Here is a 17,604-nt window from a genome sequence, read left to right on the forward strand (position 1 = left end):
GACTATGGAACTCTCTGCCTGAGGAGGTGGTGATGGTGAGTACAATAAAGGAATTCAAGAGGGGCCTGGATGTATTTCTGGAGCGTAATAATATTACAGGCTATAGCTACTAGAGAGGGGTCGTTGATCCAGGGGGTTATTCTGATTGCCTGATTGGAGTCGGGAAGGAATTTTTTATTCCCCTAAAGTGGGGAAAATTGGCTTCTACCTCACAGGGTTTTTTTTTTTGCCTTCCTCTGGATCAACTTGCAGGATTACAGGCCGAACTGGATGGACAAATGTCTTTTGGCCTTATGTACTATGTTACTATGTAACCCTACCAGGCATATAGCCTGGTATGGTTGGTGATGCTTGTTAAAACAATACCTGTCTTATGTCTGTTGGTGGTATCCATGCAGAGAAATGCATATGAAGTAATCGAGCACCATAAGGATGCCACTCTGCTTTTCATCACGCCCCTGGCCTTTAGATTGACAGCGCTAGACCGTACTTGTGTCCAGAAAACCGAGTGCTTACATCTTCGGCTTCATCTCGACAGGCGAAGATGTTGTGCGCAAGCGCCATTCTGGAGAGGAGTTAGGTCTAGCGCTGTCAATATGCAGGGGGGGCATGATGAAAAGCAGAGGGGCTTCATTATGGAGCACCAGAGGAGTCGCTGGAGTGGTGCTCAAACCGCATAATCCAGCCTCCGGGAGCTAGAATAGTTCATTTTCATCAATTTTAAAAGTTCATTTTTCTCTGCAACGATACCACCAACAGACATACGACAGGTATCATTTTAATCTGCGTCTTCAACCCTACCAGGGTTGGGTAGGGTTGATCTGGTTGACAGAGCCGCTTTAAGGCCTCATGCACACAACCGTTTTTTGTGTTCTGTATACGGAACCATTAATTTCAATGGTTCTGCAAAAAAAACGGAATGTACTCCGTATGCATTCAGTTTCCGTATTTCCGTTGAAAGATAGAACATGCCCCATTATTGCCCGTAAAATCACGTTCCGTGGCTCCATTCAAGTCAATGGGTCCGCAAAAAAATATATAAATGGAACACATACGGAAATGTATCCGTTCTGTTTTTGCGGAACCATCTATTGAAAATGTTATGCCCAGCACAATTTTTTCTATGTAATTACTGTATATGCCATACGGAAAAACTGAACAGGAACGGATACAAAAAACAAAACAATGGATCCGTGAAAAACGGACCGCAAAACACTGAAAAAGCCATACGGTCGTGTGCAATAGGCCTAAAGGGGTTGTCCGTGGGGTGTCGTTCTCTGCGTCGTCTGGTCTTCCTGACACTGCTTGTTAAACTGCAGTGGGGTGTGCCCCGCGCCTGCTTGTCATTACACTGTAATATGCAGGCTTATAGACTGTCACTGCTGCAGCCAATCACTGTCCTCACCGCTGAGGACAGTGATTGGCTGCAGCAGTCACGTGCTGTATAGCACATTCCTGCTGCAGTCTGATGACCGGACCGGGACAGCAGAGAACGGTTCTGGAGAAAGGGGTCAGAATAAAATGATTTTTGATTTTAGGCTAGTGCATGATTCATTTGAGAATATCCGAGAGTATATCCAAGATATCTTGGATATACCCTTTACTGAGAATTATTATTTTTTAACATTTGTTTTCTAGTCCCATTAGGGGTCTTTTACTTTTAAACTTTTGTTTGCAGCAATGTACTGTCATATGACTTTACTTAATAGCCCTGAACACATAAAAGGTACAGATATCTGTTAGGACATTGATTTTGGTGGAGAAAGGGTAAACAGCAGGCATCACAGTTTTCTATGATTCTGTTCTGGAGAGCAGCTGTCAATCATAGCCGTCCTCCAGTGGATGAATGCACGTGATCACCATGAAAAATGGTGATTACATGGGAAGGAGTTAAAGGGGTATTCCAGTTGTATTCAAATGTCACCTATCCACTGGATAGGTGATAACTGTTTGAAGGGAGTGGACCCCCACCAAACCAAGTCTATGGGACTAACTGATATATATCTTAGTCCGTCCCATAGGCTATGAGTGGAGTGGACCCCCACCAATCTAAGCCTATGGGACTCAAGGAGGCAGCAGAGTGCAGTCTGTCCAAACGACTTTCAATGGAGCAGCAGCACACATGCTCGACTGCCAGCGGACAGGTGAAAACGCTTTAAAACAGGAATACCCCTATCCTGGGTGTTGCAATGCCACACTGAAAGTGGATGTGGTCACGTTGTAAGATGCAAATTGCTGTCGCACAGCCCTAGTCTTAGGCTACATGCACACGAACGTTGTTTGTTTCCGTGTCCGTTCCGTGTTTTTTTTTGCGGATAGGATGCGGACCCATTCATTTCAATAGGTCCGCAAAAAATGCGGACAGCACACTGTGTGCTGTCCGCATCAGTATGTCCGTTCCGTGGCCCCGCAAAAGAAATAGAACATGTCCTATTCTTGTCAGTTTTCGGCATTGTTACAATGGATCCGCAAAAAAAAACGGATGGCATACGTTTTTTTTTGCGGGTCTGCAATTTGCAGACCGCAAAACACATACGGTCGCGTAGCCTTAAGGAGAATTTAAAACGACAAAGAAAGAATGCAAGACAAACCTGAAATAATGACACTGAACGATCGAGACCTGCAGTCATAACGACTTGAGCCAAAGGGTGGAACTGAACTGTGGTGAGTGTAGCTTTAGAGTGCCTCTCGGAATTGGCATTCAAGCAACGTTTTATCTACAAATCAAAGAATAAAGAATTTTTACGGCCCTTTTCACAGCAATTTTACCATCAGTAAATAAGAAACCTAAAGGGGTTCTCTCACTTCAGCAAATGGCATTTATCATGCACACAAAGTTAATACAAGGCACTTACTAATGTGGAAAGGGATTTAGGAGTATCTGTATCTGAGGAAAGGGATTTAGGAGTAATTATTTCAGAAGACTTAAAGGTGGGAAGACAATGTAATAGAGCAGCACGAAATGCCAGCAGAATGCTTGGATGTATAGGGAGAGGTATAAGCAGTAGAAAGAGTGAAGTGCTTATGCCGCTGTACAGAACACTGGTGAGACCTCACTTGGAGTATTGTGCGCAGTACTGAAGGCCATATCTCCAGAAGGATATAGATACTCTAGAGAGAGTTCAGAGAAGAGCTACTAAACTAGTACATGGATTGCAGGATAAAACGTACCAGGAAAGGTTAAAGGACCTTAATATGTATAGCTTGGAAGAAAGAAGAGACAGAGGGGATATGATAGAAACTTTTAAATACATAAAGGGAATCAGCTCGGTAAAGGAGGAGAGCATATTTAAAAGAAGAAAAACTACCACAAGAGGACACAGTTTTAAATTAGAGGGGCAAAGGTTTAAAAGTAATATAAGGAAGTATTACTTTACTGAGAGAGTAGTGGATGCATGGAATAGCCTTCCTGCAGAAGTGGTAGCTGCAAATACAGTGAAGGGGTTTAAGCATGCATGGGATAGGCATAAGGCCATCCTTCATATAAGATAGGGCCAGGGGCTATCCATAGAATTCAGTATATTGGGCAGACTAGATGGGCCAAATGGTTCTTATCTGCCGACACATTCTATGTTTCTATTGTGATTGTCCATATTGCCTCCTTTGCTGTCCGGATTCATTTTTCCACACATCATAAACTGCTCCTTTCCAGGGGTTACGACCACCCTGCAATCCATCAGCGGTGGTCGTGCATGCACACTATAGGAAAAGGTTCCTCTCTCTCTCTCTCTCTGGTGGCCAGGGCTGCGAGAGTACACATAAGCGGGCTTTTTCCTATAGTGTGCAAGAACGACCACTGCGGCTGGATTACAGGGTGGTCGTAACCCCTGGATATGAGCAGTGTATAATGTGATGGAAAAATGGACCAAGGCAGTAAAGGAGGCAACATGGACAATCACAATACAATAGTAAGTGCCTTGTATTAACTTTTTCTGCTGAAGTCAGACAACCCCCTTTAAGCAATGTGCATAATAAAAATGCACCATATATAACTCAGCGTGCAGCCTTTGAAGCAGCATGCCCCTCCTCAGGTTTCCTGCAACATACTCGATTATAATTTCTTCCCCAAGTAGGTGTCTCACCAAATAGAAAAGAGACCTTGCCATGCCTTTCACACTGGAAAAACAGAACTTCACTCTCTAGAACAGGGATGGCCAACCTGCGGCCCTCCAGCTGTTGTAAAACAACAACTCCCACCATGCCCTGCTGTAGTCTGATAGCTGTAGGCAGTCTGGGCATGCTGGGAGTTGTAGTTTTGCAACAGCTGGAGCCTCAGGTTGGCCATCCCTGGTCTAGAAGCTCTGAGGTCACGGCTTTCTAGGCCTTGCCAGATGGTAAAGGTCCTCTCCAAACTTTATGCTCTCATTCCCAATCTGTTGGAGACACAGGTACTGCACATTTTTTGTGAAGCCCATCTATCTATTCCATCTGGAATCAGGTGAAGCCCCTTCTTAACTGTGGCTATTGAATGTTCAATAGGTGACGCTCATGGAAGTATCACAAATCCCAGCTCCACCTCGCTGTCTTCCCGAATGCTCCTGAATATCGGGAGGGCCTACTTTCTTTCATAAGGGTTATAGCCAAGGCTCCCACCAATTTCACCCCCTTTTTTTCATGAATATGTTTTTTACCAGTCAGGAAAAAACAATGCTTTTCCGTATCGCTTTTGGCGTTTAGGCTCTCTGTACTTAATAGGTTTCAAGAGCTCATTAAAGATGGTAAGAAATGGAATCACCAGAATATGACCTCACAGTCTACTGCCACAACCCTCACGACTCCTCATTTCTTTCACATTGGCACTCCTAACCCTGAATGGGGCTATGTAGTCGGAATGAAGGGAATAAGTAAAAGAGATCTCTGTCCTATTGTCGTGATCAGCAGGAACCCATACCACTAGGGATCTCAATGACATGTCCTAGTCATATACGATAACAGAGAATAGGAAGAACCCTTTTGTATTTGTATTCCAACCATAGGAATTAATATATCCGATTAATCTGCCCACAAGACTTGAGAGAAGATGACCGGTGCTGGCAGCCTGTACTCTAATATACCGCACACTATTTCCTTAAATTCCAGCGTCCCTCTGCAGATGAAAGAAGACCAAGAACATGGACTGATTTCTGTTACAACGCAGCCGACTTTGAAAGGTTCCTACCTGTAAAATGCCATTTGGTAAATAAGTGGACTTTGCAAGCAAATTGCCAGTTTTACTTAACAAGTTATCTTCATCGTCTTCTTCCTCCTCGTCGTCATCTATGAAATAAAAGCTAGTTCACGCAAAATATATACCTTGAACACGACAGTCCTGGCAATTAATTTGGAACGTAAAGCAGTTAATAGTCTGCTTTCTGGACTTGTGTCCTGTTAGGCACAATATGGCGCGCCACACACACACACACACAATACAAAAGTTGGCTGATATTTCCAGTTTTGGTTATTTTGGACAATCATTGTTTTAAAATTCAATTTGAAAGATCGTTTAAGATGGCTGACTGCAGACATCTGTTTACCGAAAAATGATCTGTCATCATGGAATTTTTGGACACATGTAAGGCACGATCATTTGTATGGGTGATCATTTGCCTTTTTGCTTTACATATTTATTACATATGCCCTTGAGTTTAGTCCGGCAAGAAGTTAATTGGATCGTTTGTACAAACGTTGCGACGTCCGACTTATGTGTATGGTCAGCTTCAGTTATTCAGTCACCTTCTTGAGAACGTCTCTTCTTAGGATCTCTGGAAGCCCAAGATGGAACCCCGCCCATCGCTTTCTGGAATCTGGCAGATGAAGGAAGGTAAATTAATTAATTAATGCCATATTACAGTTTATTATGCCTTTCGCTACCAGCGCCATACATGTATGATGCTAGAGCCATAGGCACACATGGCTGGCAGGTCTCTGCCGTTTTAAACAGAAAAGACCTGCGGCTAATTACAGCGATCGGCATTATTGTGTAATGAAAGCCTTTAGATGCCGTGATCAAGTGAGATCACGGCATCTAAATGGTAAAAAACCCGGACGCTCACAATTCCGGGGTCGTTACCAGCATCCTCAGTGGCCAGTGATTGATTTGAATGCGCTCAGCCTCGCAGAAGAGGCTGAGAGCATTCAAACGGCAATTCTTATTTTGGCCACCAGGTGGCAGGAGCGCTCAGCTGAGTGGTGTGCTCGTCTGGTTCGGTTTGTCTCTGCTCAGCTCTCTTTGAGGAGCCTAGAAAGCGGTGGACAGATAAATCCATACACTGCACAATCAGCCCTCCAAGGAAAGGCGAGTAGAAAGGAACAGGCACACTGTTCGGCTGACTGTATTTGTCCCTTTGTTTCATCAATCACTGGGGGTCTCAGCACTGGGACCCCCACAATCCGAATTTCTGACATATGGCATTCTCAGAAGTTTGTAAAAATAATAGGTATGCTTTAAACTATTACATTTGTAGGTACAGAAACTGCTGAAGTCAAGGCCTTCGGGTACTTTTACACTAGCGTTTTCCTTTTCCGGCACGGAGTTCCGTCACAGGAGCTTAATACCGGAAAAGAACTGATCAGTTTTGTCCTAATACATTCTAAATGGAGAGCAATCCGTTCAGGATGCATCAGTTCAGTCCCTCTTACGTTTTTTGGCCGGAGAAAATACCGCAGCATGCTGCAGTTTTCTCTCCGGCCAAAAATCCTGAACACTTGCCGGAATGCCGGATCCGGCATTAATTTCCATTGAAATGCATTAATGTCGGATCCGGCCCCAAGTGTTCCGGCAAAACGGATGACACCGGAGAGACGGATCCGGTATTTCAATGCATTTGTCAGACGGATCCGTAACCATCTGACAAATGCCATCCGTTTGCGTCCGGATTACCGGATCCGGCAGGGAGTTCCGGCGACGGAACTGCCTGCCGGAATCCTCTGCCACAAGTGTGAAAGTACCCTTATTATATATGGCCCGGTACCCATGGTCCTCTGCTATAGGAAGCAAGCAGTCACACACAAGCTGTAGCCCAGAGATGGGTAGTAACCACCTACTCTTGCTGTAGTCTGATCTGAAGCTTGTCCTTCTTTAGCGTCTTCTCAGCTTTACTTTTCATCACATCTTTCCTATAGCGATGGGTCATTTCAATGCTGCAAATACAATGTTTGATGATCATGAGCAAAAGGCATTTACATCCAAAGACTTCTGAATTACATAAATGGGAGCATATACCTCCATGTGAGCGCTGGTTCCTCGTCATTAAACTAAGTCGCGTCTCCTGTGGAGCGGGTGCTTGTATTACGCTGCACTTCCAAGACAAAATGCAGTGTATTGAAGTGGAAGCAGTGCCACCTCCTCGCTGATCGGTGGGGTGCCGGGTATCAGACCCCCGCCGATCTGATATTAATGACCCGTCCTGAGGATAGGTCATCAATATTAAGCGCTAGACAACACCTTTAAGGACCTTTCCTAGGTCAGTGACGTCACCGTACATCAATTACATGGCCTAATTGCAGCTCAGCCTCATTCAAATCAATGGAGCTGAGCTGCAATACCAAGCACAGCCGCGGTACTATGTATGGTGCCGTGTATTGAAGGCTGCCGAGCACTCACCAGTGCTCCTGTGAGAGCGGCAGCTCCCTGGAACAGCTGATTGACAGAGGTGCCAGGATTTGGACCCCCACAGATGCGATAATGATAACCTATCCTGAGGATAGGTCAATATTATCCATTCCTGGATAACATCTTTAAAGAGGACCTTTCACCAGTTTTTCCTTTATAATAGCGATACCTCACACTGTAGCCCATGTTCCCTAGATGTCATATCGCTATTTTTTTTTCACGATAGGCTCCTCGGTTACGCCGCTGTGCCCCTCGCCCTGTTTAGGCGCCCGGTATGCTAATTAATAGCATGGGAACAGGGAGGAGACATCAGCTTTTCTCAGTGGGCGTCTCTTCTCCCTGGCTGTGGCGCTGTTCAATCACAGTGGAGCGCGTCACAGCCCGGAAGAACGTGAGCTGGTTTTTCTCAATGGCTGTGACGCGCTCCGCTGTGATTGAACAGCGCCACAGCCAGGGAGAAGAGACGCCCACTGAGAAAAGAGGATGTCTCCTTCTCCTTGTTCCGATGCTATTAATTAACATACCGGGCACCTAAACAGGGCGAGGGGCACAGCGGCGCAACCGAGGAGCATATCATGAAAAAAAATTGCAATATGACATCTAGGGAACATGGGCTACAGTGTGAGGTATCGCTTTTATAAAGGAAAAACTGGTGAAAGGTCCTCTTTAAAGTATGGCACAACAACACCCTATCTAATATTAGTAGACAGTTCAATATATGCAAGTACATTACAGCTAGGGATCGACCGATTATCGGTTTTACCGATATTATCGGCCGATATTCAGTATTTTGACAGTTATCGGCATCTATTTTGCCGATATTCCGATAACGTATCGGGAACACAGATCGCGCTGCTGACAGCGCTCTCCACGTTCCCTCAGCAGCACAGGGGGGAAGGAAGCCGTGTCTCCCTCCCCCTGTGCTGCCGCCAATGAGAGAAAGGAGGACAAGCGGAGGGGAGGGGTTATGGCAACTGCGCCACCAATGAAGATACCTCTCTCATTAATTAATATACAGGAGGTGGGAGCTGGCTGCAGAATCACATAGCCGGCTCCCAACCTCTATGAGCAATAGCTGCGATCTGCGGTAGTTAACCCCTCAGGTGCCGCGGATCGCAGCTACCGCTCATAGAGGTCGGGAGCCGGCTATGTGATTCTGCAGCCAGCTCCCGCCTCCTGTATATGAATAAATGAGAGATTTATGTTCATTGGTGGCGCAGTTCTCCCCCCCAAGCCCCCCTGTATTAATCATTGGTGGCGCAGTGCGCCCCCCACCCCAGTATTAAAAACATTGGTGGCGCAGTGGCCACAGGATCCCCTCTCCCCTGCTCCTCCGATCGGAGCCCCAGCAGTGTAAGCCTGGGGCTCCGATCGGTTACCATGGCAGCCAGGACGCTATTGAAGCCCTGACTGCCATGGTAAGCTCCATGCTGCTGTGTGCACAGGGCAGCAGGGACAGTGTGAAGTCCTATTCACCCTGATAGAGATCTATCAGGGTGAATAGGACAAGGGTTCTAGTCCCTAAAGGGGCTAAAAGTTAGTAAAAAAAAAAAAAACACCAAAATATTAAGTATAAATGAAAAATAAAGATTTACAAAAATAAATAAATACACGTTAACAATAAACATGTTAATTTTCAGCAGATTTGTGTAGGAATTTTATTTTTTTTTCAAAAAAGAAAATTCCCAGAATATCGGTATAAATTATCAGCTATCGGCCTGAAAATTCACAAATTATCGGTATCGGCCCTAAAAAATCAATATCGGTCGATCCCTAATTACAGCACCAAAAAATAAAAAATAAAATATATATATATATATATATATATATATATATATATATATATATATTTGAAATCTATCAAACTTTCATATACATCCAAATATAGACATAATAGAAGCCATATAACTAAACTCATCCTGCAAAAAGACACAAGGCTCCTAGAAAGCATTGACCTAAAAATAAAAGTTATGAATACAAAGAGGCAAAATCCAAACATTCTTCAGGTTTCCAAGGCCTGGCTTGGAATTAACACAAGGCCATACATTCCATATGCTAGAATACCTTTCATCCCCCTCATCATCTTCATCCACCCATGCTGGTTTCTTGGCAGGGATTGCAATGTCCTTCTCGGTTTCATTATCAGAATCGTCCTCTAGAAGATCGGAGCTGGGATCAAAATTGACCTACAAGATACAAAACAATGACAAGACCTGTCCTCCTGCTTAGCTGACTTGTTTAGCCCTTTGTCGCCTTGTGATGTGCATATTAGTAAGAGGACCAGTCCCACAACCACTACAGATTTAGGCCTCATGCACACGGCCGTTGTTTGGGTCCGCATTCACTTCAATGGGGCCGCAAAAGATGCGGACAGCAGTCCGTGTGCTGTCCGCATCCGTTGCTCCGTTCCGCAAAAAAAATATAACATGTCCTATTCTTGTCCGCAAAACGGACAAGAATAGACAGTTATATAAATGGCCGCCCGTTCCGTTCCGCAAATTGCGGAAGGCACACGGGCGGCTTCTGTTTTTTGCAAAAAAACGTCACGGTCGTGTGCATGTAGCCTTAAGTTGAGATGATGGCGCAGGCACAGAAGCAGTGGGAACCTGGCTGTAAAGAACAGCAATCCTGCTCCACAAAATCCAGGAATGGAGATATCTAGATTAAGGCCCCTTGACGAACAGGTGTCACGCTGCGGACTCGCAGCGCAGCTCCCGGCCTGACCTTCCAGCACTGCCGGGGTCGCATAGCATTATATTGATTTATAATGCTATGCAACCCTTACAGTTCTGGAATGTATTATATGACACTGACAGCATTCCAGAACTGTAAGGGTTACATAGTATCATAAATCAATATAAGGCTATGCAACCCCGGCAGTGCTGGAAGGTCAGGCCGGATGCCGCGCGGCGAGTCTGCAGCGTTACACCCGCTCGTCTGAAAGGGGCCTAAAGTGGTTGTTTCAATTCAGAAAATGGCATTTATCATGTAGAGGAAGTTAATACAAGGCACTTACTAATGTATTGTTATTGTTCATATTGTCTCCTTTGCTGGCTGGATTCATTTTTCCACCACAATATAAACTTCTCCTTGTTTCCTTGGTTACGACCACCCTGCAAGCCAGTAGTGGTGGCCATGCTTACATACTATAGAAAAAAGCTCCCACAGTCCCAGCCACAAGAGAGGTCACCACTCTTAACTATAGTATGCAAGCACGGCCACTGCTGCTGGACTGCAGGGTTGTCGTAACCAAGCAAAAGTGTATAATGTGGTGGAAAAATGAATCAAGCCAGCAAAGGAAGCAATATGAACAATCACAATACATTAGTAAGTGCCTTGTATTAACTTTCTCTACATGATAAACGTCACCTGCTGAAGTGAAACAAGCCTTTTAAAGGGGTTTTCTCAGACAAATATTGATGACCTATCCTCATCAATATCCGATTGGTGGGGTTCAGATTTCCAGCACAAACTTTCACCAGCTGTTTAACCCCCTTTCCAACACCCGCTGTACATGTACGGTGGAAGCCCTGACTTTAAAGATTGCGCCCGCTATGGCGGGTGCCATAGCTCAGGGCTCCAGAGTAAAAAAAATATCAATGAGCTATTGGCTCCTAACCTGAAAAATTTAGTCGCCAAATTAAAATTTTTAGTCGCCAAATTTAAAATACGTATAATTACGGTATAATAAAAAAATAAAATAAAAAAAACACGTCTTACCTAGGGTTGTCACGATACCAAAATTTTGACTCGATTTCGATACCATAAAAAAGTATTGCGATACTCGATACCATGTGAAAAAAATAAAACACCAAAAAAGCCGCATGCATTTCACATTTTATGGAACGTCTGGACCATAATAGAACAGCCCTAACCTAATTTTTGTCGTGACAAGGTGACTAAAAAAAGACAAATTGCAAGTTTTTTTTCTGTTACGACGTTCACCGCATAGGAGATATTTTTTAAATATTTTAATAGTTCGCACTTTTTCAGCGTGGCAATATTTTTTTTATTGTTTATATTTTATATATAAAATTGGGCAAGGGGGTGATTTAAACCTAATATTTTGGTGTTTGTTTGTTTTTTTACTTTTTATTTAATAACTATTTCCCCCCTTAGGGGCTAGAACCTAGGAGCTTTCATCCCTGTGCACAGTACACACAGCAGCAGGGAGCAGACTACGGCAGCCAGGGCTTCAGTAGCGTCCTGGCTGCCATGGTAACGGATCGGAGCCCCAGGCTTACACTGCTGGGGCTCCGATCGGAACTGCCACCAATGATAATATATGGGGGGGAGGGGGTTGGGGGCGCACTGCGCCACCAATGATTCTACTTTATAATACTGGGATTGGGGGGGTTCGGTGCACTGTGCCACCAAAGAATATAGTTTATGCTTAATACAAACGCAGGCTGCGGGTGCGGGTGCCGGCCATATCCCATACCCGGCACCCAGCCGCTATGACTGCGCGCTGCGATCCGCTGCTATTAACCCCTCAGGTGCCTGCTGTTTTACAGACCCCCACCGATCTGATATTGATGACCTTATCCTGAGGACAAGTCATCAATAACAAGGAAACCCCTTTAAGAACTTCATCAAACATAAGAAATACCTTGGAATGACTGAGCAGCCTGTCCACAAATTCATCCTCTCCACCAAAGACCAAATCCTCCAGACACTTCTCCGTGTCCGGCTTCTCCGCGAGCATCTGCAAGTGTTTCGCCTTCAGCTCCTCTTCTTGTTTTCTGCTCTGCTGTGGCTTTGCATTATTCTGCTGCCGCTTTCTCTGAGGAGGGCTATGACCCCCGAGGGTCTTGCGCTTTGCTGACAGCATTTCACTTCTGACAGCTAAGACGTAAGACATAAAAAAGAAATATTACCTCCTAGCGACGCCACTTTACATTTTATAGATGTGATCCTGGTCCATGGAAATGTTCCATTAAAGGGGTTGCCCCGCGAACAACATAAATCACCTATCCACAGGTCAGGTAATAAATGTATGACTGCTGGGACCCCCATGAAGCAGTAGTGTGCATGTGTGATCCATGCTCCATTCACTTCTATTGGGAGTGACAGAAGTGAAAGGTCTGGTGGTTCTCGTGATCAGCGAGGGTCCCAGACATAAGACCCCCCTAATAATTATCACATTGACAGATGCTACATAGACGCAACAGATCCCTTCCTGCAGAAGCCGTCTGTCACAGACCACCATTGCAGGAAGGTACTTCTCTTGTATCTGCGGCAGGTGGAGCATGTACACTGGTGCTCCATTCATCACGATGGGAGTTCCATAAAGAGCCGAGCGCTGTACTGGGTTGTCTCTGGAACTTCCATAGAGCAGCAGTGCACCTGCTCCACCAGCCGTTCCGCTTATTTGGGGGTCCCCATGATCGTTGAGTGTTCCAGCAGCAACACTCCCAGTGATCAAGTAGATCTCCCCTTTTCTATGCATTGGGAATAACTTGCTACAACTGGCATACCCCTTTAACTACTAACTGAAGACCCCTAGCCTGTATTGACTCCTGAAAGATTCATATTTACCTGCTCCCACCCAACGCGCTACTGTTGCTCCATCTTCCGGTCTCTGGAACGTTTTGATCCAGGCAGGTATGGACATATGGGGTCATCAAACTGGTGTAAAGCAGAACTGGCTTAGTTGACCATAGTACCCAATCAGATTCCTCCTTTCATTTTTTTCACAGCTCCTTTGGAAAATGAACTGGAATCTGATTGGTTGCTATGGGCAACTAAGCCAGTTCTACTTTACACCAGTTTGATAAATGACCCCAATAGTCTTGTGCATCGCTGCAGCCAATGACTGGCAGCAGTGACATGTCCCCAACCACTGGCTGCAGCCGCGTACGTGACCTCTGAATGTGACTAAGGTTACATGTGGGATCCGAAGAACAGTGAAAACAGCTGAGCTGGAACTGAACATCGGGGAGCAGGTAAGGTGCCCTTGATAAGGGGGAGGTGTTTATTTCAATAACGATCCTAAGTTGGACACCCCCTTTAGGCCAGTTTCAGACAAGCGAATACAGTCCGGGACACGCTCCGTGTGGGAGTTGTATTTCCCGGGCTGAATACTGCTCCTGTGACAATTTATAATGCTGTCGATACCAGTCTGACTGCGGCTGTACTGACAGCATTATGTGGGTACAATTCAGTATGGCTGAGGTTGGGCAGAAACACACAACGTTATAATGACATTGTTCGTGTCACAGAAGCCGTGTTCAGCCCTGGCCTTAGGTCCCTTTCACACGAGCGAGTTTTCCGCGCGCGGGTGCAATGCGTGACATGAACGCATAGCACCCGCACTGAATCCTGACCCATTAATTGCAATGGGGCTGTGTACATGAGCGTTTTTTTTTTCACAAATCAGTTCTGCGTTGCATGAAAAACGCAGCCTGTTCTATATTCTGCCTTTTTCACGCAGCCCTGGCCTCATAGAAGTGAATGAGTCTTCAGTGAAAAACGCATTGCATCCGCAAGCAAGTGCGGTTGCAACGCGTTTTTCACTGATGGTTGCTAAGGGTGGGTTTACACTAGAGTTATGGAGTCCGTTATGGCTTTCCATTATAACGGAATGCATAAGACGGAAGGACGGATCCGTTTTGCTCACCATAGACTTGCATTATGACTTACATTGAAAGTCAATGGGGAACGGATCCGTTTACAATTGTACCATATTGTGTCAATATAAACGGATCCGTCCCCATTGACTTACATTGTAAGTCAGGACGGATCCGTTTAGCTCCGCATCGTCAGACGGCAAGCTGCGTTTTAGTGAACGTCTAAAAAAAAACGTAACAGACACCAAACTGATGCATTCTGAACGGATCCTTATCCATTCAGAATGCATTGGGGCTGAACTGATCCGTTTTGGGCCGCTTGTGAGAGCCTTGAAACAGATCTCACAAGCGGACCCAGAAACGGCAGTGTGAAAGTACCTAATCCGCCACGCTCGTGTGAAAGGGGCCTAAGAGGTTTGGCCACTCATTTTCCAAAATGTGATGGAAGCAGCGCCTAAAGGAACTTACTAATACAATTTATTGAGATCACCACACCACTCTGCCTCACGTCACCAGATCCGCCTGTCAGCGGCCCCCACTGAACTGCACGTGGCACTAAAAATGCCATGGTTTTCCTTGCCACATGCATTGATAACCTACCCACAGGAAAAGGCGATAACTGATCTCTGGAGGGGGCTGCACCGATCACTCAAAATGGGGGTTTTAGGCCCCAGATACTCTTCACTGCACAATCAAGAATGAGTATTGTCTTTGCAATCTGTCTGTCCTATAGTCATTAAAGGGGCACTCTGGTTACGTCAAGTTATCCTCTCGGCTATCTCCGGAATTCCTGTAGAAATTAATAGAGCGGGGGCGCACTCATGTTCGACTAGCTGCTTCATTCATTTCAGGGCCCCCCCATTCTTGTAATAAGTGGGAGTACCAGCAGTAGGACCCACACCGATCTAATAGTAATCAGGATACCAGTTTATAAGGAGAAGCAGGGCACATTCTCAACTACCACGCTAAGGAGGAATGGTTGGGGGGCTGAGGAATCACAATCGAGGGATCCAACATTATTTACCAGCTATTAAAGGGCTTCTGTCACCCCCCCAAAAAGTCATTTTTCGGCTAATTAGGTGACAGAAGCCCTTTAATCAGCGGTCTATAAACTGGCCATGATACCAGAACCCAGAAAACTCCAGAGCTGCCATAAATGGTAAGTGCACTGCTGCTCCAGACGACGAGGGTAGGTTTAGGCCTCATGCACATGACCGCAAAACACAGACGGCATCCGCGTGCATTCCGCAATTTGCGGAACGGCACGGACAGCTGTGGATATAACTGGCTATTCTTGTTCCAGACCACGTAACGTAGCAACGGACGCGGACAGCCCACGGAGTGCTGTCCGCATCTTTTGAGGCCCCACTGAAGTGAATGGGTCCGCATCCGAGCCGCAAAAACTGCAGCTCGGATGCGGATCAACACAACGGTCGTGTGCATGAGGCAAAATCCGCCGCGTATTGCAGGGCAGAAACCGTGCCAAGATCTGACCTGCACCTACTTGGCTCTGCCTTCAAAACCGCGCAGCAACGGCCCTCAGCTGCATGAGCTGCAGCTGCCCATTGAAACCAATGGTTCCCGCACAGATTTGGCCCATTTTTTTTGCACCCAAAATCCTCCCTCTACAAATACACTCAATAATCGTCTCCCACTCCCTGCCCCATGGATCTATGTGCATGGCTGGCGCTGACCACCACAGAACACGTCCTACAGCCCCTGTCTCAGACATCGGTCACACGGGGACCACCGCACACATCTCTCACCTCTGTAAAAGCACGTGGAGTTTCCTGCGACCTTTGAACCCAAACCCGGAACCACGCCCCCTAGCGGCCTCCGCTCCTGCCTTTACTTCTGGCTCCACCACAATTACTACAGAGGCGACATACGCTGTGAAAAGCCTCTGGGCGTCACTGCCTGGCAAGCCCCGCCCACATCCGGCGCTTGTGAGGAACGCACAGCAAGCTTCCGCCGGAAGTGGGTATGGCCCCTTAGGCGAGAGCCTATGACAAGCTGCGGGGCGCGCAGGCGCAGTGGCGGCGTGCTGCTGGTTTTGTTGATGTTGTGCTGGAGTTCATTGTTTTTGAGCTGAGGGAAGATCACGTTTCTCTGTCCGGTTTCCACGGCGCTGGGAACTCACACCCGGGTCCTCCATGAGGGGCTGATGGAAAAGGCTAAGGAGCTGGTGAGTGGCTGGGCAGGGCTCAGGCTTTGCCCCCTTTGTTGTCATTCCTGTGCTGCAGTGAGGCCTGACTGGAGGTGAACCCCAGTTCTGGGCTCTAGAGGGGGGCTGCCACCCTGTAGCCCCTGCAGTACCTGAGCCCCCGGCAGGTGTGTGAGGATGCCTTATCCTGCAGCTGCTGCTATATGCATGGAATGTGTGTTATAATCTCTGCCAACCACAGGGGGGCGCCCCGAACCCCGAAAAGTCAGTGGCTGTCAGCTGTGGCACCCTGTATGAAACCTGCACAGCACTTATTACCATGCCTCCCAGCGGACTGTGTGATGGGGCTGCATGTATTGCAGAAGCCTCTCACCACGTGACCACATAGGGTTACAGGTCCATCAAATTACTGCTTATGTACAGAAATAATCTACATGTTAGGAGATGTACAGTGTTATCTATCCTGTACTGCTCCTGAGTTACATCCTGTATTATACTCCAGAGCTGCACTCACTATTCTGCTGGTGCAGTCACTGTGTACATACATTACTTATCCTGTACTGATCCTGTGTTACATCCTGTATTATATTACAGAGCTGCACTCGCTATTCTGCTGGTGCAGTCACTGTGTATATACATTACATTACTTCTCCTGTACTAATCCTAGTTACATCCTGTATTATACTCCAGAGCTGCACTCACTAGTCCGCTGGTGCAGTCACTGTGTACATACATTACATTACTTATCCTGTACTGATCCTGTGTTACATCCTGTATTATACTCCAGAGCTGCACTCACTATTCTGCTGGTGCAGTCACTGTGTACATACATTACATTACTTATCATGTACTGATCCTCGTTACATCCTGTATTATATTCCAGAGCTGCACTCACTGTTCTACTGGTAGAGTCACTGTGTACATACATTACATTACTTCTCCTGTACTAATCCTAGTTACATCCTGTATTATACTCCAGAGCTGCACTCACTAGTCCGCTGGTGCAGTCACTGTGTACATACATTACATTACTTATCCTGTACTGATCCTGTGTTACATCCTGTATTATACTCCAGAGCTGCACTCACTATTCTGCTGGTGCAGTCACTGTGTACATACATTACATTACTTATCATGTACTGATCCTCGTTACATCCTGTATTATATTCCAGAGCTGCACTCACTGTTCTACTGGTAGAGTCACTGTGTACATACATTACATTACTTCTCCTGTACTAATCCTAGTTACATCCTGTATTATACTCCAGAGCTGCACTCAC

At 46.0% G+C, this 17,604-nt stretch overlaps 2 protein-coding genes across 2 annotated transcripts in view; one reads left to right on the top strand and one right to left on the bottom strand.

The window, feature by feature from the left end:
* The window catches only part of UTP18 (UTP18 small subunit processome component), a 39,729-nt gene extending 23,655 nt beyond the window's left edge, over positions 1-16,074 (bottom strand). The window contains exons 1-7 of the mRNA XM_040435167.1: positions 15,927-16,074; positions 12,201-12,436; positions 9,656-9,777; positions 7,024-7,119; positions 5,713-5,783; positions 5,159-5,256; positions 2,592-2,717 (exon numbers count right to left, since the gene is read on the bottom strand). Of these exons, the coding sequence (XP_040291101.1) occupies positions 2,592-2,717; positions 5,159-5,256; positions 5,713-5,783; positions 7,024-7,119; positions 9,656-9,777; positions 12,201-12,422 (735 nt within the window). The 5' untranslated portion in view covers positions 12,423-12,436; positions 15,927-16,074. The remainder of the gene's footprint in view (positions 1-2,591; positions 2,718-5,158; positions 5,257-5,712; positions 5,784-7,023; positions 7,120-9,655; positions 9,778-12,200; positions 12,437-15,926) is intronic.
* A 113-nt stretch (positions 16,075-16,187) lies between these two features.
* MBTD1 (mbt domain containing 1) overlaps positions 16,188-17,604 on the top strand; it is a 64,877-nt gene continuing 63,460 nt past the window's right edge. The window contains exon 1 of the mRNA XM_040435166.1: positions 16,188-16,345. Within this exon, the coding sequence (XP_040291100.1) occupies positions 16,325-16,345 (21 nt within the window). The 5' untranslated portion in view covers positions 16,188-16,324. The remainder of the gene's footprint in view (positions 16,346-17,604) is intronic.

Source organism: Bufo bufo, chromosome 6 (assembly GCF_905171765.1).
Source record: "Bufo bufo chromosome 6, aBufBuf1.1, whole genome shotgun sequence".
Taxonomy (NCBI): domain Eukaryota; kingdom Metazoa; phylum Chordata; class Amphibia; order Anura; family Bufonidae; genus Bufo; species Bufo bufo.